Source organism: Poecilia reticulata, linkage group LG17, assembly GCF_000633615.1.
Source record: "Poecilia reticulata strain Guanapo linkage group LG17, Guppy_female_1.0+MT, whole genome shotgun sequence".
Lineage (NCBI taxonomy): Eukaryota > Metazoa > Chordata > Actinopteri > Cyprinodontiformes > Poeciliidae > Poecilia > Poecilia reticulata.
The window spans coordinates 22,734,992-22,759,277 of NC_024347.1; the positions used below are offsets into that span (position 1 = coordinate 22,734,992).

At 39.4% G+C, this 24,286-nt stretch overlaps 1 protein-coding gene across 8 annotated transcripts in view; it reads right to left on the reverse strand.

The window, feature by feature from the left end:
• The window catches only part of LOC103479737 (protein tyrosine phosphatase receptor type M), a 199,910-nt gene that overhangs the window by 132,058 nt on the left and 43,566 nt on the right, over positions 1 to 24,286 (reverse strand). For all 8 annotated transcript variants that reach the window (XM_008434350.2, XM_008434348.2, XM_008434355.2 and 5 more), the window contains exons 2-4: positions 21,229 to 21,351; positions 6,251 to 6,525; positions 262 to 340 (exon numbers count right to left, since the gene is read on the reverse strand). In XM_008434350.2, coding sequence (XP_008432572.1) covers positions 262 to 340; positions 6,251 to 6,525; positions 21,229 to 21,351 — 477 coding nt within the window. The remainder of the gene's footprint in view (positions 1 to 261; positions 341 to 6,250; positions 6,526 to 21,228; positions 21,352 to 24,286) is intronic.

The following is a 24,286-nucleotide window of genomic DNA, read 5'->3' on the forward strand; positions in this document are numbered from 1 at the left end:
AGGGATAGATTTCAGACAGCCTCTCCAACATTATATCCCATATGTGCTTCAGCATGTCAACTATATCCTCGTAAATCTTCATTGAGCAGAGAGCGAGGGGGGTTCATAGCAGGCCTGGCTGTAACATATCCTTTGAGGTCCTTCTGTCTAAGTGGGGAGGCCTTGAGCAGAACCGCGACACAGGTATTCGGAAGGGTGTCACGAAAAGGACAATGACAGTTTTGATGATATTCTTTTATGGTGAAGGGAAAATAGACTTACTGCACTGGTGGCCCTGGACCACAACGTCTTTGATGGCCAGCAAGCCGCGCTGCCCAGAGGTTATGGCTTCAAACACAATCTGAGGAGGAGAAAGGAGACTCATAACACCACTGATGAATTACGCCCTCCTTCAAGAGACACCTGAGTGCGGGCTGGGCGCGGGGAAAAGGAAAAGTCCAGCTCTCGCTTAACTCACTCTGTCCTCTTTCTCAGGGGGGTGCAGCTGGTGCCACAGCTGCAGGCCATCGACATTATTTCCTCAATATGTCACAGCTGACAAGTGTTATGACATGCAAGTGTTAAATTAAGTTTAAGCCCTGATATGATTAGCACACAGTCAGTGACAAACACAAAGCGTGGGAGTTGAAAGGCAAAGATAAAAGGTCGGGTTAGGACTTTCTTAGCTAATCACTTTCTTTCTCTTCCCTCTAGGTTTCCTTTAAACAATTAAAAACAGATGCATTTAAAAATTTTAAACACAATCACAATTAAAATTTTTTTATTATTGTTGTTGGTACATTGAGAGCTTTTATTGCTGCAAGTTCTAACTAGAAAAACACATTATATTTTATAGAAGATGTTCAGTTTAGGATAAAGACTGGAGCCAACAGGGTATAACGACAACCATCCATACTTGATATAACCGCAAATAAAAAAGATGTCTCAAAATGAATTTACAGCACAAAAGGAAGTGAATGTGTGTGGAGCAGAATTAAAAGAACAAAATATTTAAATAAAGATGTGCATTTAGCTCCCGCGAGTCAACATACGCCAGAGGCCCCTTTTACTGTAATTCAAATCTCAAATATTTTGCAGCATCAATCAGGGTTTCGTTTTTCATCTTTTCCCTGCATTTAGTTTGCAAAGCATCCAATCAACTGAGACCAGGTTTGTTGTCTCTGCTGAAGAAAAGCTTCTCAAAACCCTTTTGCTGCAACTGTTTCACCATGAGGTTTTATTAAGGATTTTATGCAGTGTTGGTTTTCACCTTGCATGTGAGTAAAAAAAAAAAGTTACAGAGCACCTTCTTCTACATCAGTGGTCTCCAAAGTCGACCCTTAATGGTCGGTGTCATGCGTGTTTAAAATGTTCTCAACATCCAACATGGCTGTATTAATTGAATAGTTCATCTGTAGAGCTGGGTCAGATACGGACGAGGTTTGTTTAGCCATTTGATTCAGCTGTGTTGGAGCAAAGACACACTGCAGCCCCTGCTTCTCCGTTTACATCATGGGTGTCAATCTCAGGTCCTCGAGGGTCGATCTCATGCCAGTTTGGGTCTGTTTTTCCTCCAACACAACTAATTCAAAAAGTTCAACTATCGTCTCAACATGTCCAACTTCTGAAGAAGCCTTCCGATGAACCGTTGTTTGGTTTTAGTGTGTCGCATGRAGGCCAATTGGCCCCTTGAGGACAGACTTTGGACACCACTAACAAACTCAAATCAGGACTCATTTAATTTGTGAAAAACTAAAGTCATGCTCTCACAGCTCACCTGTGTCTCCAGAGCTACCATGAGGGGACCTGACTGGTTCTTTGATTAATCAGTTTAGGTGGATGTTCATGTTTTGGTTGGAATGCGGTTGAGCCATACTCCCTCCAGTTTTAGACGGTGGATTGAACAATTGTTCTTGGAAATGCTTAAAGAAATTCTGCTCTAAGTTTCTCTCCTTTCTTTCTGACTTGTCTTATTGTGTTCTTTGGTCTCCGGATGCTGTTTGTTCAGTAAGGTCTTCTGACAAACCTCTGAAGCAACTGGATGCTATGTATTTAGAGGTATTAAAGTAAATGGGGGTAAGTGCCAACAAAGCCCACGCTTCAGAGAATTCCTTATAAGCAGTTTTTAAAACTACATCTAATCTTGTAGTTAAAGAGCAAAAACCGAGTTTGTTTCAACCTCAATCATTAAAGCATCAGTGTCCAGCAGAAAAAGAATTTAAAGCAACAAAATAGGAATAAAATTTGAATTGAAAAAGGGAAGATTTATGATACCGTAACTTTGTTAAAACGAACAAACTCTTTAAAGTCCCTCACCTTGTGTGACAAAATCTCCTGCTAACAGTTGCTCTAATGTGGTTCCTTAAAAGCAGGGCCCTCTGATAGAACTTCTAAAATAAAGTGCAACTGTGCAGCACATGACGAAACTTTGACCCTATTTTAAGGGCCGAGCTCCCCTCCAAAACAAATGGCCCTAAGCCCTGAGAGGAGGGTGTGTCGCAGCAGAATTTCAAAGCTATGTGCTCGTTGGTCTGGAGTGTGATAAAAAGGGAAACAGCATGCCAGTCCCTTCCCAAACCCAGGGCGTGGTGCACACAGCAATTACACCACACGCGCTCCAGCCACACATGTTTTGCCTGCTGTGACTCCTGAAATATCAACCTGGAAAGTCTGTTCACTTGTTATATTATTAGACGTGTCCTACGTAAGGCGTCGCACACAAACACGTCCTGCCGGCTGCACAGTGACACATTTCCGAGATTCCTTTTGTAGCTCAGGAATATGGAGGCTGAGATACTTACCCCTGTCATCTGGGAGGCAGGATGTCTTCAGATAAGACCGTCTAATTATAAATTTCTTTTCTCGTCTCTTGAAATATGAAAGCAAAGTCTTGGGTGCCAATTATGGCCTCATTAAGGGCTAATTTAAAGGAAATTAAAAGGCCAACCACTCTATATATTGCCACCAGACAAATGAACTGGCCCCCACGCTCTAATTGAAATCCTTTGTTTGTGCAACAGACATCAGTCAGCCTCCCTAATAGCTGTGATATAATTRATTCCAACATCAATGATGGCTCGGCACATAATTGGGCCTGACCCGCACTGAAAATATTCACATGGGACAAAGCTGTTGATGTCACAGGAAAGTTCACCGTTCTCATTTGTCAGGGAGACGGACAGCAGGACCAGCGTTTAGTGTCTACATCACTGCACTGGAGATCCCTCTGGGACTTAGTTAAATACTTTACAGCAGGTTTGATTAGCCCTGCTGCATATTCTGCTGCATGGAAATTAATACAGATGAGTGCATTTAGATTGAACGCCTTTTTTGGGCTATACGTGAAGAAAATGCAAAGTTCCACTTTGCATTCAAAGAAATTTTGAACGTTTTTTTWAAATTTTTTTTTTATTTAATCAGTTCTGGAACAATCAGATGCATGACAATCTCAGGTTGAAGTTCGATGGATAGCTAGACCGATGAGTAATTGTCAAAAGCCACAAAAGGCTGGAACGATGCCTGAACGCCTCAACAGTAATTAAAAAATAATTTCCATGTATCAGGTGGCTTTCCTCTGACAATTTCCTAGGTTGCTATGCAATTAAAGATACCTATAATTAGTGACATGTTGTTAATTAGTGACAATTTCAGGCATTGGTGTCCTTCTTCACAGATTGTTGCTAAGATCATTAGCATCCTCGCATTTACCCATGATGTCAATTTAGCTCTGGAACAATTACAAATGAAAGCAGGTCCTTTAGGCTTGAGGTTTGAAAGGCAGCAGAGGCTGCAAATGTTTCCAATACCCAGCAATGCATAGTTGGTATGTTGGGAATAATGTATGCAGATAATTAGGGATGTGTTCGTTCTTATACTGCCTTGAAAAAATAATCACATGTCATCTTACAATCCTTTAATGTAATTACTGATACATGTAATAGGCAAGGATGAAACTGAAGTGGAATGATGATGACAGAAGGTCTTGAGATTTTTATTTTTTACAAATACCAATCGGTCAAGAATGACATGCATTTTAATTAAACCCATTTCCTCTAAAAGCCCTGAAATAAAATCCAGTGCAACCAATTGCATTCATAATTTCACTTAATTAGGAACCAGAGTTCATCTGTGAGCAATTTAATCTCAATGTTCTTTGAAGTGGTTTGTTAGAGAACATTATTGAACAAACAGCATTGAGAAGACCAAGAGACACACCAAATAGGTCAGGGGAAAAAGCTCCGCAGAAGTTTAAAACAGCAGTAGATTTTCAAAAAGAACATATTCTGAATTGCATGGCGTTCTTATGAACCTACATGGCCTTCTGTTGAAACCAGCAGGATGGGCCAGGAGAGCATTACACTAAAAAGTAGATCTTTGCTGCTCCACTGAAAAGAGGAGGAGAAAGACCTGCAGCTCAAGTGAAACATGCAGAAACTATTCACCGATCCCACGTGTCTTCTTGAAATATGTGGAAAAAGAAACTGTGGTCATATGACACCAAATTTTAACGTTTTAGCTTACAAGCAAATGCTTAATTTCACTGGAAACTTACACTACATGTAATCTTGAAGCACAGTAATGACCCTCACCCTTGCTCTCTGCTGCCCTAGAGGTAGATCCCTGCCATGAATGCTTAAGCTAGTTAGCAATGGAGCTGATGACGGCAGACAAACAGCTTTCCTGTAGCAGTAAATTGTTTCTACTCCATTAGCACATTTAGCAACGCCTACACGAGAGTGACTGACAGCACAAAGACCATCCCCCTGGCTCCTGATTGGTTGTTTTTGACCAGGAGCGGTGTATTTCTGCAGATGGCAGTAGGATGACTGGGAGGAGGTGGACAAGCTCCATCTTTTCACAGATCTGTCTCCACATGGTGACAGTTTTAACCAAGAAACATGTTAATAAAGTTTATATATTTTATAAGCTTTATCTCTATTTGTATTATTAATATTTAACACCAACAAATAGGAAAGTTACCCATGGCAATCAATAAAGTATATTCTACTCTAAACTTGTCAAGCTAATCAGAAGTGTTTGTTCAGATGAAATTTAAGAATAAACACCCTTTATATTTAGCCACCGATGTCTATGTGAATGTAAGACAAGCAAAGCTTTTATACATCACTTGTCTTGAGCCAGCTTGACAATATCTGACCAGACTGGCTTTACATATTAACACACAAGGTAAGAATCCTGTCAGCAATTTGCACTGACTGCTGCTGCTACCTACCACGTTTTTTTTTTTCTTATTTTGTCTGTGTGGCTCTTATTAAACCTTCCACACTGCATCCAGCAGCGAGAATCTCAGCGGTATCCCTTGTTAACTAAGTTATCAGAGCGGCTATGATGAGCAGGCAGCAGGACTCGCATCGCCTCCAATGTGGTCCAGGGCCTGCCAGGCCTTAATGAAATAATACACTGAAGGACCTGCTCCCTTTGGGAGGTTAAGGGGTCTCTCTGCATCAATTAACATTTGGTGGACTCGTGGAACAAGCCCGACGAAGACTAATAGCCAGGCAAGTGTGAAATCACCTTGCCCCAGCCAGCAGTCATGTGCATTGGTAAGTGAAAATGAGTTTTCWAAWTTGGAAAAAGGGAACTGACTTGGATTGAAGGGAAAGAGAACAGATTGCCATGGATACAGAGGCAGCTGCAGAAATCAATAATCTAAGGTGCTTTGAATGGGCTTTTGTGCAATTGTTTAGACCTTCTCAAATAGTAATTATGTCTTGTTCCACATTGTGAAAGGCTTTAAATGACTTCAGATAAACTATATAGGATTTCTACTGCTTCTATAGAGATGCTACACATGTGAATAAAATTGTTGGTGGCCCTCTGTTAATGACTGAAAAGCCCTCACTGGTGGCTGAAATAACTTGAAACTGCATCAAATTAAACTTGACAATCAAACGTTGCTTYTGAATTAGGAGTCAACCCAATAATTTTTTAAAACAAACTAATGAAACTGGCATGTTTCAGCTAGCTTGAAGACATCTGTAATGCTAATTAATTACGGTAACATGTTCCTACAGTAAACATACTTTCAATCTTTTCTCGAGGAACCATCATTTTCTTACAGGCCTGTTCCAGTTGTTTTTGCTTTTTAAATCGATTCTGTTGAACCACAGCTCAAAAGCAGCGTCTGATTTCCATTAGTCAATTTTCAGTCATTTTTCTTATTTTTTTAAAATTACTTTTGTGGATTCTTTTTCGTCATTAACAGAGGTTTACAAACAGTTATACCAAAGAAAGCTTAACGTGCRCCCACCTGGTAGAAGTTGGGCCAGTAGGTGCTGATGGCCAGYTCCACCTGCCCCCAGGAGCGAGACGCTGGTCCTGACACGTTCCAAACAGGCATCCCCATTGGACTGTTGTTTTCTTTGATATAGACATTTAAGTGGCCTGGGTGGCTGTTGTCTCTTCCTCCTATGTAGTAATGGAAAATAACGCAGTGTGTGTCGTTCTCCTTCAGTTGGGGTGTCAGCAGTAAAGCCTTCTGTCCTGCGAAGCGTCCTGACGTGTTCACCATCATAAAAGTGGACCCTGTTACAGAAAAAAGGAATGTTGGCTCATTTTGTTTCAACAGATTTCAGTAAACTGGCAAAAAAAGAGAAAATGGTCAGGTATATTTAAAATAAAGGAGACTTTCAATGCAATCATAAACACAATAGTCAACCTGGATCAGCATTTGCAAATTGAGAATTACAAAGGACCACTTTAACATAAATGTTTGATAGGTTGATATATTTGAAGAGTGATGCATTTGAACATGAGAATATTACATGTGGTAAGTTGGATGTTTATGTCATAGTATATGTTTTACCAACCAAGACACTGTTCTGYTAATGGTAAGTGAAAACAGAAAGAAACAAGCCATAAATATGTCAAACAAAAAKGGTCAAACAGAAATAAATCACATTTGGCCTTTTCTGTTGGTTTTCAGCGATAAGGTGATACCATAAAGGGTCGATTAGTTCCTATGACCACACCATCTGGAAATCTCTCTTAATTATTATGAGTTTCTTTTCTTAATAAAATAGCTCTTTCTAATTGGAATATGTGYTGCCCCTTTTGGCCTACTACATAGCTCCTGAAACCACACCATCTGGAAATCTCTCGTGACAATGAGTTTATTTTCTAAACAAAAAGGATCTTTCTCATGGGAAGTTGTTGATTCCACTCCAGGCCACATTTTCCTACTGAAAAAGGGTGGAGTGAGAACTGTTGCTACTAAGATCTACACAGGAAGCAAGGTCATGGTCTGTGGGTGCAAACACAAAGAAGGAGGTTAGATTTCTCCTCTCCCACTAAATAAAACCAAAAAAACAAGGTTCATGATACAATGTTCACAAAACGGGCTGCAGATGGTAGCACTGTTGCCCTGCAGCAAGAAGGTCCTGGGTTTGAAACATGACTCTGCTCTTTCTGCATGGAGTTTGCATGTTCTCCCTGTGCGTGCATGGATTCTCTCCGGGTACTCTGGCTTCTTCCCACAGTTCAAAAACATGACTGCCAGRTTGACTGATGTYTCTAAATTCTCATGATYGTTTGTCCTGTCTGTCTCTGTKTTGCCCTGGCGACCTGTCCAGTGTTTACCCCGCCTCTTGCCCAACATACMTGGTGACCCCTGCAAGGATAAGAGTGTAAAAATAATGGATGGATGTTTATGAAACACCTGGATTGGTATTTTACTTAGTAAGTACCTATAATTTGCTTTCTTTWATCAGTAATTARCTCCAGCGTTGCTTTTCTTTCTCTGTCTGAGCCCATTCAAATAATAGAGCATTTGAATGGGCTTTCGTGCAATTGTTTATACCTTCCCAAATAATAATTCTGTCTTGTTCCACATTGTGAAGAATTTTAATGACTTCAGATAAGCCACAGCTCTCAAAAAAAAAAAAAATCACAAAACCACTGCAATGAAGCCTATTGGAAACCTCATTGTTCTTCCACCAAATATTGACCTCTGAACTCTTCCTGAGTTAAAACATTATTATTGTTGTTTCTACATGAATACAAACGTGTTTCCTTTGCAATATTTGAGATCTGAAAAGCACTGTATCTTTTTCATTATTCTGACTATTTCTCATTCTCTACTAAACATTTGCTTTTGCATTTCGGAGACATGTTGTCAGTGATTCATAGAATAAAAGAACAATGTTCATTTTATTCAGACCTGTAAAACATAAAATCAGAGAAACTGTTAATATTAAGTGGTCTCTAAAGTTTTTCTAGAGCTGTATATGAGACTTCTACTTACTTCTATAGAGGAAGCTACATGTGAACAAAATTGTTAGACTGATCATGTGGAAAAAAGTGAGACTTACAGAGTCACTGCCTGTCTCTCAATTAAAGACCGTTCTCATTGCTGGGAGAAATGCAAAGGTTGTTTACCCTAAATACTGTCAGAATTCACTGTGGTGAATTACACACAAAGTAGGTTGGCCATAATAATAAGAGCTTTTAAATCCCTCCGTAGGATGCCGGTTTGTTAAGTGCACGCTACTGCAGTCAGAGAACAGTTGTATTGCCTTCTTCCTCCACCTCATGGGATAAATCACCATAGAAACAGTCAATTTTATTTTAACATTGTATTGTGCATTGGTCCAGGAGATTGTCTTTCCAKAAAAAACACCACCACTCTGTGGCAACGCTAGATTTCTGTGGGCTCAAATTTTTTGGTGCATGCATTTTTTAAAATTTACTTAATGGTTTTTAAATTTGGGCATGGAAAAGATGATTACAAAGAGCTACTCGCCCAAACACAACGGAAAGGGGAGAGCAGACATGAATGCCCCTTAGTTGCAACTGATGATTATTGCAATATTCAACAATGATATCATATTATGAGAACGTGTTTTCTCACCATAATGCAGCTCTGAAATTAACCAAATAAAAGGTGAAAAAAATCCCATACAGAATGCTGAGAGTAACAAATGGCTGCTTGAGGAGCTTTCCTCGGCATTCACAAATCCAGCTTGTGACCTTTGATGAGAAAATGCTATTACCTCGGCTGATCGTCATTACCATTCATCAAAATACAAAGACATACACTACAGCTGAGAGGCTAATCCCAGAAAATAGTGGATTTTGAAAAGTGCATTTTCCTTCAATGACAGAGCAGAGGGGAAATGATGAAAAATCAATAAGCTAAAATCTATTTGCCAAGAAAAGCCCCATTTAGATTTTATCACTTAGGTCCAATATTAAAGGTTAATCTAATTCTTTACCCTCTCCCCAATAAAACACAAGTGAGAATTATTACATTGGCCAACTTTCAAGGAGATGCGGAACACATTCTATTTGTCATCATCTTATTTAGCTTGGCTTCATATTAAGATGGCAATAATCATAGCAGTGTTTGAAACGCAGCCATAGGAGACTCATTAGATGCTGAGATACATTTTGGCAGAATRCTACAAACTGAAGGGCAAAGAGAGGTAATACAAACAACCTGTAAACACGAAGCTTACGCTGCTGCATTCAAGGAAGAGCCAAATCTCTCTTGTTACAGAAGACATGTGGCATTTCACTGAGATTCCTGTATTAAAACGGGTGAATAGCGTCAAGTTAAGCAGCAGGCTTGGTCGCCTGAGCGTGTCAACCAGGCAGCGTCTCACAGAACCCTATTTGTTCCATCAATGACTCGAGCTTGCCCACTTGTCTTGTGCTTCTCTTGTAACGCTCACCAATTTCATCTGTCTGCAGCTTYGGATAATGAGTAGGGGGATTCTGTCATGTTTACACAATGAAACAAGAGAAGAGGCATCAGAGGAGGAGCACTTGGGATGTCACAGTTAGCCTAATCGCCTTTGTTTGGAAGGTAGAGGCAGTTGTTATTTTAAATGATCCTTTAAGGTTTTGGGGTAATTGGTGAGGGAYGCGGATATGTTATGAAATGTTATGCATTTTATKGATCAATGACATGTCAGATATTTGGCACAGGATGTGTGCAAACGGGCTAAACAGTTGCCTTGCAGCAAAAAGGTTGTTGGTTTGATTCCTGGCCAGCAACCAGGAATCAAACCAGGCTGCAGCTTGAACRTTTTGTCTGCAGGTCTTGTCCAGGTAATTTTGCTTTCTCCGAAAGCCTAAAAACATGACTGTTAGGTTAACTGGTTATTCTAAGCTCTCATGAAGTGTTGGTGTGTGTTGTTTGCCCGGTGTCTCTCTGTGTCACCCTCTTTGTGTTGTCTCTCGCCCAACGACTACTGGAGATAAGCACCAGACCCCCGAAGACCCTGTAAGKATAAGTGGATATAGACGACAGATGAACAGATCCATGTGCGCTTCACATCTAGTAGCTGAATCATGTAAACTTAGACTTTAAGTTTCTTASATTAAATCAACATATCAAAATTATGGGCTTCAAGAAATTTCACAATGACTTCCAATGGAATAACAATGATATTGTTTTCAACTATCATTGCAGTCATTGGCAGAAAGGCAACAAGATGCTTCATTATTTAAATGTGTAAAATAAAAGAAAGAATCCTTTGCGAGAATGTTTGAGATCCACAAGCTCAATGAAGGTCAGGTGTGATAGGATAAGTGAAGAAGATGCTAATGTGTGGTTCTGAAGTTCTTTGCCCTGTCGGGCCTGCCAGAAGGAGGCACGAAATCTTAAGCGAGTGAGAGTATAGTAATGATTTTTCCTGGTGACTTCCTAATACGTACACAAGAATGCGATCCCTTATTSTTCCATTTGCGATCTGTTGTGGTCTGATATGTCTAATTTTGTGGTTACTCCAAACTGGASAGTGATGGACGGGCATATTGAGACTAAGCTCAAGAACTTCAGAGTTTGATATGGGTAGCCTCAGTAGCAATTTCATCTGTCTGAAGCTTCTCTTGTTACTATACAAAAACAGATGTTTTCCTAGTTTTTCGTTTTTATTTAGGATGATGTTAGGRTCCTATTTCTGAGACATATTTCAAGAAAGGTGAATCCACTAGCTTGCACGAAAAGTTGGGTGCATTCTGGACAGGCCACCAGTCCGTCGCAGGACGACAGTGAAACACAMTCACTCTTGAGAGATACCAGTTAACCTAGCAGTAATGTTTTTGGACTGCAGCAGGAAGAAGTGTACCCAGAAATAACCCACGCATGCACAGGGAGACGATACAAACTCSATGAAGAAAGAGCCCAGGCTTGGATTCAAATTCAGGATCTTATTGCTGGAAAAGCAAATGGTGCTACCAWCTGTGCCACTGAGTAACMTCTGATAAAAAAACAAAAAACAACTCTTTTAAGATTAGAAGAAGTTGAAAATAAATAACCTCTTTGTGCARGATTGTTATTTAACCAAGACAGAGTTTTATGTCTYATGAGCTACTTAGGATTCCGGTATCTCTATGTTGTGCAAAGAGTTCTTCACAGTATGATCACTTTGTTATGATTAATTACTATGGACAACTGTTCTCCCACAGTGTTTGTAATCTATTATTTAATTTCAGTTTTACTCATTCATATGCTGAGGTTAATTATTTCTGAGGAAAGCACGAAGCTGTAGAGAAAACATGAAGAAAGGGAGCAAACGTGTCAACTCTGAAACACATTTGATTAAACTTTAATCAGATAGTGCTCTATGAAGACTCCATGTGTCTTCATTGACATCCAGTCCTCTGCAAAAGCAGCCGGATCCTTCTTGTTTTTCCCTCTGAGGCATGAGCAACCCCTGGTATGACGCAAACCAGCACTGGAAATCACTTGATAAATTGTTCAGTTGCTGCTCATGTTGCATAGACAAAAACTATGGCTCCACTGCTTTYCTCAAAGAWTAAAACAGGCTATTTAGAAGTAATTCAGCAGTCATACGTTTGGGAGAATTGTCCTGTTTGTCCATAATTAAGATGCAAACTGCAGATCCCTTAAGCCACATTTGTATTTTTTTCCCACTATAGTCTAGAAATCGATTCATTCGTCCGTTGTCTTCTGTTTGCCATAGATCGCGTGGCTTACACAGCACCCGATCCATTTGGATTGGCCAAATGGAAAATCCAGTTTCTCCGACGTGTTTTGGATTTTCCTAAAGTTTCTTTATAGTTGGACATGTTTGGAAAAACTTTTAAAGGGAGGGACCTCAAAGGCATCCTGATCAGACGTCCAAAATAACCTTAACGRAATCGTTTTAATGTGGAGCTTTACGTCAAGCTCCCCGCAGACCATGACGTGTCTCATCCCATCTCTGAACATGTGCCCAGTCATCCTACAGAAGAGGGCGACTCATTTCAGCCACCTGTGACTGGGATTTTGTTCTTTTGATCGCAATCCATATCTCGTGAGCATAGGTGAGGGTTGGAATGAGAAGGAATTGGTAAATCCCAAGGTTTGTCTTTTGGTTCACAACAGTTCAGAGGAGCATTTGCATTATGACAGACAAGGCCCCATTTGGTCTCTCTCTCTCTCTCTCTCTCTCTCTCTCTCTCTGCATCCCACCATCACTCTTGAGCAAGACACCTGAAGACTGAACTCTGTTTGCCTTAATCAGAGACTAATCCCAAAGCTGAGAGGAACAATCTACCTTTTGCTGATGCAGAACTTTAAGAAACCGGTTCTCATTCCAGTTGCTGCATGGTCAGCTCCAAGCTGCACCAGTACATGCCATAAGATCCATAAACACTGTAAAATAAGACTGGGTCACCAAGAGTGGATGAGATTTACTACGTGTCCCAGATATTGTGGGCTTGTCGGAGTTGATGTATCCCTTGAATGAGAACTAGGACAGTGCAGACCAAGAATGTGTGTGTCCCAAGTTATAGGACAGCTTACTCCAGGGTGTTGAGTAAGAACATCCAGTGTGTTTTCTCTTGGGAATAAAACAGTGGCTAAAATATTYATAATTTGAAAGTGGCCAATTTTYGTTTAATAATTGCTAATGCATAATCCATCAATTTGTAATCATACGCAAGACATTATACCAAAAATCTTCTTTGCCACAGTCAATGTAATAGTGTGGTTGTACACCCCTGAATTTGTTCAGGTAAAACTAAACTAAAAAAGGRAAAATYTAYCCATTWTCTTTCTTTTGTCTTCAGTAAAAGAAAACAGTACTGCAAGCGTCAGTCAAGTCCCGCATCATACTTCCTCTACCACTGTGTAACGCYGCTGAAGRAGATCATAGAGTTACATAGATTGTCATTCAGCTTCTCTTCCCTCCAAGCCTAATGACCACATACTCTGCAGGACCTGCTGCACCGTGACAAGCTAATTAACCAGTGAGACTAAGAGCAAATTATAATGACACTGTTAGTGGAGTGCTAATGTGCTAGTGATGCACAGGGGTGTTTTCTCCCCTCCCACCCCCACTCCATCCCACTCTCTCTATCTCTTCTTCCGCCTTTAACAATGACGGAGTTCGAGACCAATTAAAAATAGAGAGCTCTCGGCACACTGTGAGCCCGTCTTCACTGTTCCTTAAAGGCCATGGCTCGGCTATTGTCTAAGGTATTCAGAGGAACAGATTTATTATTATTCCAATGTAGGCCACCTTCACCTTCCATTACAATGATGGCTGAATGTGGGGAGCATGGAAACCGGTGTGAAAAATGAATGAGCGGAAGATGAAGCGTGGCCACTGCTGATGCTGCATGCATTCGCTGTAGCTGTTCTTTGGGAAACGAAGGCTACGCTGCTAAAATAGAAACGTGTGACTTCAGACATTATTAACAAGACCACAGTAAAGTAGAGTAAACATCATTGTTGAACAGTTACTACACTCCAACATTTATTCTGCGAAAATGTTACGGTTAGAGGAAATAAATGTAGATGCTAAATGGAAATGTAGCAACATTTCTGGGGCTCTAACATTATGAATAGTTCCTAATGAGTTAGTTTTCTTATTCTAATTAGCATCGACCTTAAGTACAGCTGCTTCATTGGATTTGTAAGAAAAAAAAAAACTCTGCAAGGCTCAAAACATGGATGCAATTTTGGAAAATGAATGTGCAGTGTAATCTAACAAGCAAGGTCTGCTAAAATAACATTCAAACTTCCAAATGTTCAGGTTCTGCTGGGCGGCAGGGAAACCAAAATAACAGACTCGGCGGTTTAACGATATCGTGAGCCATAGAGACAGAATGTGGACTCTGAAGAAAGCCTTCCATCAGGTTAATCCTGCGCCCTGACGGCTTATTCAACTGGCAGAGCAGCTATGAGTTGGCCACAGCTTGTGTCTGTCCATATGGGAGAAAAAGTTCCTGCTGGTGAGAAAATAAGCTGATGAGGATGGGTGATTCTTAAAAAAAATTGACTTAAACTGTGTAATTCTACAGCACAATGTTAGGATCAGAATATATTAACAACTGGTTAATGTATAACAGTTCTTCAGACTTGTTTAAATCTTAAATGAAGCTTAATCTGGTGCAGTTCTGTTTAGCTGCAGCTGAAAGCATGTGGTGGCTTAGAAGAAATAACTATAAAGAAAAACAAAATGTGAAAAGAAACTACAGTTTTAATTCATAATGAATTTTRTTGCGCTGCATCATTTTATTTGTATGTTTTGCTTTTTGTGCCTTTCTTTGACCACTTGTTTACTCCTGCTTTTAAACTTTGATATCTGTTTTCTGAAATAAATRCATAAACAAAAAAGAAACCAGATTATTTTTTTTGTTCTGACACAAGAAATTCATAATGTACAATGGGAGTATACTTCTTTATTTGTCCTGTAACTGTATTATACACTATATATATATATTAACTGTACTATATTTATGATATGAAAAAATTAGACAACTCATCTAACCATCTATCTAAAAACTGTATGTTTCAATACTTTAACAATTTGTGTGAGATTAGCACACCGTAAGATAAAACCACAGCTGCATTTGTAATGATTTAGTCTGATATAAATAACTTTATTGGATGCAAAGCCCTCAGAAGTTTCTTGTTACAAACAGCAGATGTGAACGTCACAAGAAAGTCTTTATTAGTGATTTTATGTGTTTTTCCTCGATAGAAAGTTGGTTTAAAAAGACAGATAATGAAGCCTGAAATAGTCCTGGTCTCACAAATAACCTCCTGTCTAATCCCAATCATCAAAGTCTACAGTTTGAAGGTATCTGGATTAATTATGAGTTGAGTGATGGTCTGAGCCGAGGATATAATTTGCAATAATGACTAGCGCTCATTATTTCTCCTCCATTCAGGTCCTGAACTCTGTGAAAATCATTATGTTGGGGGGGGGGGAGGGAGGAATCAGAATGAAGGGGCGCTCTTTAAACCCAAACCCTCCAGGTCTCATTTGCTAATAAAATTCACAGAGGTCACCGCCGCTGAAAAGCACGGCTGCTGCTTTGGAAATGTCAATGAAGACGGGGGCCATTCTCACTGTCTGCCACCAATCAAAAATGCTCTCGCTGTGAGGGTTAGGCTGTTAATGCGAGCAGCCGTGGCCTTCTCTCAAATTTTCCCGGAATATTCTCCGTGTCCTCTGCAACATGAAAAGGCCCCGATAAAAATAAAAGCGGATAAGTTTGGGTCTCCCCGTGTGAAGAGCCTGGCAGGTTCTCTTTAGCACGGAGTCAAACAGTTTCACCCAGAACCATCCATCATGCAGGACACGTTTAAGCCCTGTCACTTTAGTCAGGTGGAACAACTAACCCTTATTATGTTCCCTGGCAGCATCCTTTGTTGTCGCATGCCAATCACCTGCAATCCCAAATGGCTTAATATGTCGTCTTAATATGCAGTGCGCTCTATTGGCCTGCCGCTGAAGTAAATGGGTCAGATAATAACCCATTCACGTGGTACAAAGTCATTAAAAGAACTGAATCTTCAGGTGAGTCACCCAATTGTTCATACCGTGAACACTTAGGATGAAGAAAAGATAAAATATGCTAATTTGTCCTCCATTCTAGAAGCGCAAGTGCAATCTTAATCCTGTTTATCATAATGGGTAACCTGTTTGCTCGGGCCAAAGGACACATTTTAACCCCACAAACACGGAGCGCAGGAAATGGCGGTCTTTCTTTCACCGGGAATGATTGCACAAATTGATTAGATTTCATAATTTGCTGTTCTGTTGTGTCCCTTAATCATTTAATGGGGCTCTGTCCTTAACCTAAAAACAGTGCACACAACTCTAGGAGTCATTCCCACATGTAGCTGGGAATGGCTAAAAACAATATGAGCGTATGTGATTTATTTTTTTTAAATAGAATTGTGACAACACTCCATGTTTAACTGGCGTAATTTCCATTCTGATTAAATTTCTGCTGTTTTTCAGTCCAACATTGTGTCCTCTTATATTTTAATAGTTTGACCCTCTTGTTGTTCATTTGAAAAACCCATTAAGACCCATACACAGCACTAGAAGCCCAGGTAAAGCAACGAGGTATTTTTCCATTAACCAACATCTACCTGCATTGGTCACATGGTTTAGTCTATGTGCCGACATCTGTGGCCCCTGGTGAAGATGCTGCACTACAGTATTATATGAAGATGGGTTCTTTTAGCTTTGCGCCTTATTGTATCCGTGTTTGAGACTCTTATTTTGAAGAAATTTGCCCTGTTGGTTGATAAACAAGCCTCGTTTAATTTTAAATTGATGGTCCCGTTGCGCTTTGGGYGCTTGGTATGAAAAATAAACATCGACAAAGTCACAGGTAAGATGCTGAATTCTGTATTCTCAGGCTCTGAGAATGCAGAAACTGGCTAAGACACCTTCTGAAAACTTTTCTGAACTGAGAGGATTGTATTTCATTATCTTTAGTTCAAACAGATAAAATAATGATTAAATGTGAAATGTTTGATTATTCAATTAAGTTCTTAAAATACAAAATATGTGCTTTTGTATTTTAGAAAGAGAGCGTTTTCAATGTTTTTTTCGGCATTAGAATAAACAGACTTAATCAAAGATGAAGACAGTAATATAGTCAAACTTCAGGCAACTTAAACTAGTTATAGGTTGTGGTTTTTGTAGCCTTAATTACCTGAAACAATAAATCTGGTGTGTCTATTTTTCCCCAAAAAATATTGCTACGATAGCGCCTCATCTTGGTCAGGTGATTCATCATTTTGCATGGTATCATCTCATTAGCTGAATGTGTTGCTATTCTCCTTAAAAATCTAATGACAATTTTTCAATTTTAATTTTTATTTAAAAATTACTTGTATGCCAAAGTGTATGTGATGCTGTAAGTGCAAGACTTTTGAAAGAATCACATCCACCGTATTACACACCCAGCATCATATTTAACAGTATGAAAGAAGTGATTTTTCACATTTTCATCCTAATTTAATTAATCTATCAAATTAAAAATTACATTGTACAGTTTTGAGTGTGTGGGTATGGTACTTTGGTGTTTCCTGCTTAACTTTACCAGGGGTAAAAATAAAATGTGGTCTTCACTGTGTTGTGCTTAAGAGTGAACTGTGTTTATATCATGAGGGTATAATTAAGAAAAAACTGAAAAGATAACTGTTACCCAATGAAGAACCTAATTCTGCCAATCCTTTATTGTTGTCAAGGTGTCACTATCGACCAAGGACACTCTACCAAAACAAAGAGCCCGTACAAACTGTGCGACAAAAACATTCATTTAATTCCTCTCCGGCAACATATTTATAGCAGACATTAAGAATAACACAATAAGTCATTTAGCTGGGACCGCATCGGCTATTGTGCCTTGCAGAATACAAAAAACACTAATTAATCTCAGTTAGAGGACCTTCTTTCTCCTTCTCTTGCTATTATTCCCCAGAATGGGTCTCAGGGGAGTTGCAGGGAGCAGCAGCCTATGCTGGCAGCATACCATGCTGACATCAGAGAGGAAACATCCTCTGCACCAGCTGTGGCTCTCGCTGAGAAAAAAAAGATTATTTTCTCATCACATCTGCAAAACTTTAGCAAAAGCATTTTGCAGAAACCACTTAGTGTACCTCACAACGCACAACTTTTGAAGGAAGAAGAAAAAAAAAAAAAGAAAAAAAAAATCCCAATGACATTTTTTAAAAAGTTGGATCAGTCTCCACAGTCGAAAACTTTGCGATTATTGGCAGTCATTGAGGGCGGAACAGACAGTGGCAGTCTTGCAGGGGGTTTCTCCAGTTGGCCTGACAGAGCAACACTCTGGGGAGCGCCCAGGCAGACACGCGGAGCCTCAGAACTGGGCTGAACCGTCCTAAACAGGAGCCAAAGCATGCAATCAGCTCCGCGTAGCGGGATAAACAAGGCAACCCTGCGTCCAGACGTAGCAATTAGACAGCGAGTGCATCGTCACAAACAACCAGGAGTTCCAGGCGTTGTTTGTGTCCTGCTCATGCGACCAGAAGGCTGTTTGCTCCATTCTGGATTTTCTTTTTTCATTATTTTTTTTTTTTAACACAATTTGACATATTTGGGCCAGTTCAGAGTTTTGTAGATAGTGGATCAGACCACAAAAAGCCACATTTTGCGACAAATATCTGCATATTGGCACCTTTGATGGCATTACAAATAGAATTCACTGAAATGTATACAGATTTCTGGTATGTAGCAAATGTCTTTTGCGTGAAGTGAGCACTAAATATTATTTAAAACAATCAACAGAATCAGCAAAGACTGTTGTCTTTGGACATACAGAATACAGGAAATACAACTGAAAAGTTTTCTTCAGTCTAGATTGAAGAACAAACACAAAAACTTGACTGGAAGATCATTGGGGTCAAGAGGAAGTTTTTCTTTTGCTTCTGATTGGAAATGAGTTGAGTTGAGTTTGACTTTTTCATGAGAATACATACATACTACTAGAAAAAAAACAAAACAACAAAAAAACAGATGCAACTATTCTGTAGAAGTAACAGGACTTGACTTTTGACAAAAGTGGCTTAATTTCCTCACATTCAGTGCGTTAAAATTTGATAAACCAATTTAAATTCTACACTTTACTTCTTGACTTTAGACGTACAACTTACTTTTTTTTTTACAAAGATGTAAAAAAGACAAAACAAACCCTACATTTGAACAAAGTCCACAGTGATTCAAGAATGAGGAGGGAACCGGCGCTTATGCGAGAGCTGGGAATTACAGCTCTTATAGGATTTTATTTGCTTGGAGATCAGAACAGGAAAGACCTAAATCATCACTTAAATCACCCATTCACAGTGACATTGAGAATACCCCTATTTAGACAGATACTGTCTACGACCAATTTTAAAGGTACTTGAGGTAGTAATGTCTTCTGTTCTTTGTTCTGAGGATTGCCACATCAATTCCATTTCCATCCTGCCACACCAGGTAGGATAACAATCTCTTTGTGTGAGTATGATAAGGTCATTTTGTGAAGATTCATAAGTGTGAGTCGAGAGTAAGACAGCAATCAGGGGTGAGATAGCTTTTCCACCAGCGTGGCTTTCACCTAAATGCATTTTTACCCATCAACCCCTGCTCTAGCATCAGTAAAACAATTTTACCTGTCAAGTACACTACATTTCACATCCCTTTCAGTCTGGTCAAAGAGGGGAGATTACAGTTTCACACAGCGGGTTGAGTGCTCACACTTTGAAATGGAGAAAGAGCTGCAACCTGCTAATTTCGCGCAATTCAAGATGCACACGTGGAAAACGTGTCAGTCTGAAGTGTGGTCCAATTGGGAAGCACAATCAGGGACACTTCTTAACCAACCAGACATGGGATTTTAATTAGATCTGTTCAATTTAGACCGCACGCATAGTGTTAATTTGTAGGTCGAGGCTTTCCCAGATTTCAGTCACCTTTGCTTGGCTTCCATGTGTCCCGCCATTAATCAATTGCGATGGAAAAAGAAAGACACTTCCCCTACCGGGGGAAAGTAATTTCTCCGGGGCAGTTTAACACGCATCACCCTGATGTGCTCGCACAAACAGGTCTGGGCACTGCTGTTTAAAATTAGTGAGGGCTTGCTAATTAATTCCCCCTTTGTCACCAGGGGGGCCAATGCAATCTATCTGGGATGCAGCCTTTGTTAGATTAGGCGTCAGATAGGAGAGGAAAAACAATATCCATTAGTTTGCAATGCTACCTTTGTTATAACACGAAAAGAAGAAACGCCATTCCATTAGTCTAATTCCTAGGGAGCGCAGTGTTCAGAGGTGGTGATATCTTTGCATTTCAAGTCAAATGAAGAACGATCAATGCAACATTAAGGAGACAAATCGCGTGCGACGGATACAAAAAGCAGGGAAAGGCATTCTAATGAATATCAGCACGTGACTGCCAGATAGACGTCTTCAATTAAAATGGATCTGAGGGCTTTGATATCAATTGTTGTTAGTTAATATGACTGTCTCAATGATTCACTGTATTAGAAGCGGCACATACATCAACAATGAAAACAAACAGAAAAAAAAGACTAGACTAGAGTTGGAAGTGAATTAGAAGTATTGTCTTTCTATGCAAGATGAAGTGGCTCCGTGTTGCGTGCAAATCTGAATAAAGCTGTAATAAATATTCATTAGTCTCCAACACTAAAAGCTATTGAAAGTAGCTGCACACTATATTCCAATTATAGTCAGAGTCCTGGGCAGATCAGGAGAAAGTCTGGTATGAACACCTAAAACAGCAGACTGAAGCAGCCATTGGGTGATGAATGTAATAAAACAGGGCAGAATCTGTCACATAAATGTGCTGTCAAATTAGTTGTGTCTTTGGGAGATTAAGTGCTGTACATGGAGTATATCTCCTCAAGTCATGTACTATGGTTTTTATTTTTACATCATATTCCTTATTTTAATCGCCATCACTAACACTCGATCCTTTACGCGATTGTGGTTTCCATATTTTGCTTTTTTTTCTTTTTTTTCTGGAAAACATTCCTCTTATTCCTAGTTGGTCTCTGTTCTGACATCAAATCTGCAATGAAGCTTCATCCAACATTTAAAACATGTAAAATTATCAATTACTTCCTCAAAAACTAATGAAAACTTTGACTATTTTTTATTGTTTTCTTTTTTCTTCTTAAATATAAATATTGACATAGGAAATGTGTGTGTTCGTTTTTCAGACTGGCTTAAATGAACTGCGTTGAAGTTAAGTTGAACTTGAATACATTTAAATAAGAATATATGTGAGTTTCCTTTTTTTATTAAATAAAAAAAAGGCTTTGTTAGAATGAGTCAGAGTTCAAAAATGGGATTTTTCACTAACTCAAAAACCAAATTTTTTTTTGTCCATAGCAGCTTGTAACTGCATCAAACATAAAGCAGACCGTGTTAAATGTGCAGCTTTTTGAGTTACTTATTCTSAGCATGATTTCTTTTCATCATGTGCCCAGCATCACCGGCCTTACCTGAGGGCATCCATGGATCTGATGAAGTCTTCTCCCTGGAATTGACCTGCTCCCAGTCAAGGTCATCATCTCTGCCTTGGCTGTATCCACACGCTGCCAGCGGCTTCTCAAAGTTACAATCGCCTGTGAACAAAAAAAAAAAAAAATGAATGAATTTATATGGCTATCCAGTTTTTCTCATTACCTCGGAGCTCAAATGAATGAATATATAAATTAAATTCTTGTCTTTTTCTTTCTTTTTTTTTTTTTTCCTGCCGGTATTCATAATGCAATATGCCAGACAATGAGATGCATTTAAGTGAGACAGAGTGAAGGATTACTGTAGTAGGCGAGGCACAACATACATTACCATCATTAGCAGCACGGCAGTCCAATTTCACAATGACAAGTATGAAGTGTCCAAACTCCATCATCGTTAGACATTATGTTCCCCAGCCGCACCGCCATCAAGCATAAATTGATTTATTTTCCTTGCCGGCCACAGAACTTTGCTGTTCGCGCACTCCCACTCCACAGAGCCACTCTAATCCTTTTTATAAGCTGCTTGCAAAATGACAGCAAGCAACCATTAGGGCCAGGCTTCAACCATGCTTGGCGTGTGATCGATTAATACAAATACCCCCTTTATTCCTCGCACCTTAAAGGCCACACAGAGAACGTGAGAGACGATCTTTTTTTTTTTTTTTTTTTTCTTTTTTGCCCCAAAGTGCTTTTCAATCCACTCATAAATCTACAAAAATGTAATGTCAGAACAGTAGGTGGCTGGAAGGAGTTCATTCTGAGGAAAAGCATGAAATATAAAGATGGCTTTTAGATCAGAGTTGGTAGTTTTCCGACTTGGCAGACGACTTTGGACAAAATTATATGGTATTGCTTCCGATCACATTAGGGTTTCTGTTGTTAACAGATGTACCCGTTATTACTCTGAAACTTGCCAGAGATTAATCTAAACGGTGAACATGAAAATGTGTTCTGGCATGCTGTTTGTAAGGATATAAACAGAGACGGCATGCTAATTTTATTGCTTGTGGAAATGTCCTTTGACCTATAATCCACAACAAGCCAAAACCAATATCTCATCTGTTGCGAGCTCCCTCTGACATTCTGCTGCACGCAGACAGCAAGCTGCAGTTTTTGTCTCCCTATTTATCTCTCTGGTGACATTTACAGTACATGTGCAAATGAGTGCAGAACACAGGATAATTAATACCCAGCACCACAGGGCAACTCATGATGATGTATTTGTTGCTTTGACTGTCTTTTTGAGGGGGTGGTTATAAAGCGGCGCGACTGCAAAGTATCACAGGTAAAAAAATGTGTCGTTGTCGAGAGCTTGTCCGGAAAAATCCTCGCCTTGTTAGGATGGAAATGAGTGGGCTGTAGCCAGGCTACAGTGTTGCCACAAGAACAATAATCATATTTGTGTAAAAGAATTTTGGTTGTGGTCTAATAAATGATCTGGGGTACCAGCTGTCTCCAATTGTTAAAAAATTTGGTCATTTTGAGACGATGTTGTCAGTAGACACCAATTCCTGGTTTTATTTGTGGGTTTTAGATTATTTTAAAGGCTTCAAAATTTGTGTTCGTCAGCCTTTGAGCCTTTACACTTTCCGTCGTAAGGACATCACTCTTACTTTATCCTCTTTACATTGATTTTCAGCACACTGTAGAATTGATTTTATACTTTAAAACTCTTTAAAGTTAATATGGGTTGGGATCTTGTCCTGACTTATTGATATCAAGTATTCCTGTAAATGGCAGATTAGTTTCTAAAGGGACATTGTACTGTATTAAAAAATAAAAAATATACTTTTGTGTGCGCACCACGTATGATGTACCAGATAGTATCTCTTAAGTGTGAGATACAATCTGGTATCTGGTGGAAGATACTATATGGAGCATACGACAAAGTTTAGTTTTTATTTTTTCCTTCAGTGTCCATTTAGGGACTCTATCAGCAGCCATCTTCGACATAAATGAAAAATACCTATGAGGTGTGCACAGAAAAGTACATATACTTTTTTACTTCAATGTTCCTTTTCCATATGATCAAATTTCTAGTGTCGTATTTTCTGGATTTCTTTCTTCTTGTGATTTATACTGTAATGGGCTCTGGTCACCTTAGTTTGTTTGCTTGTAAAAGAGGAAAAATGTGCTACAGTCCATGCACCACACCGATATTTCAGCACAGAAAGACTGATAGACGATGTACTAACACTTGAGAAATTCTATTATAAATGTATTGTTATTAAAAAGCTATTATTTTCCAATGTATAACTGAGAGACGTGACATTAGAATGAAAAAGATGTTTGATGAATCCACCCACCTGGCAGAAAATGAGCTGCTTATAGAGTCTAACATCGAGCAAATTGCCAAACTGACAGCAATGAACCTGAAGACCATTAGACGATCTATAAGAAAACTCCGGACCTACGAAGATGGGGGCTGAAAAAGATCGTTCACAGCTTGCCCAGTCAGCTGGCCTTCCAAATGAATATCAATGTCTGTCTTGCCAAAACGTAACTTGAAAAACATTAACACGATTCTTTGGCTGCAGAGTTGTAGGAACAGGATCCATGCCATTAAATATTTTGACGCAATGGTTTCAAGATTCTTTGGGCCGTGCCCCCCGCCAGCTTCTCTCAGCATGTCGGAGCTTGAAGAGACCCGTAGAGGTGGCTTTTATTGGCGTTTGATATTCAAATCAACGGTACTGGTAAGAAAAGAGGCATATTCAGAGCCAGTGGGAAGGGGGAGAGAATTGTGAACGCTGTTGAAGAGGGGAAAGAAGTCCTTTAAAAAAATATGCAGAGCACAGAGGCAGATTCTTGCTTAATTTTTGAAAGGTTTAACTCTTTATTTTAAATGTCACACTGTTCAATAATAAATCAGGAAAATGTAGAGGGATAAAAACGCAGTTTGCAGCTTCTTCGCCTTCAAAGACATCATTAACAGTTCTGCTCCATTAACAATTCTCTTGTTACTTTCCTCATTTGGCAACAATACATTAAAAACCATCTTCTAACTGTGAAGATGTTCAATTTGAGAAAATATGCA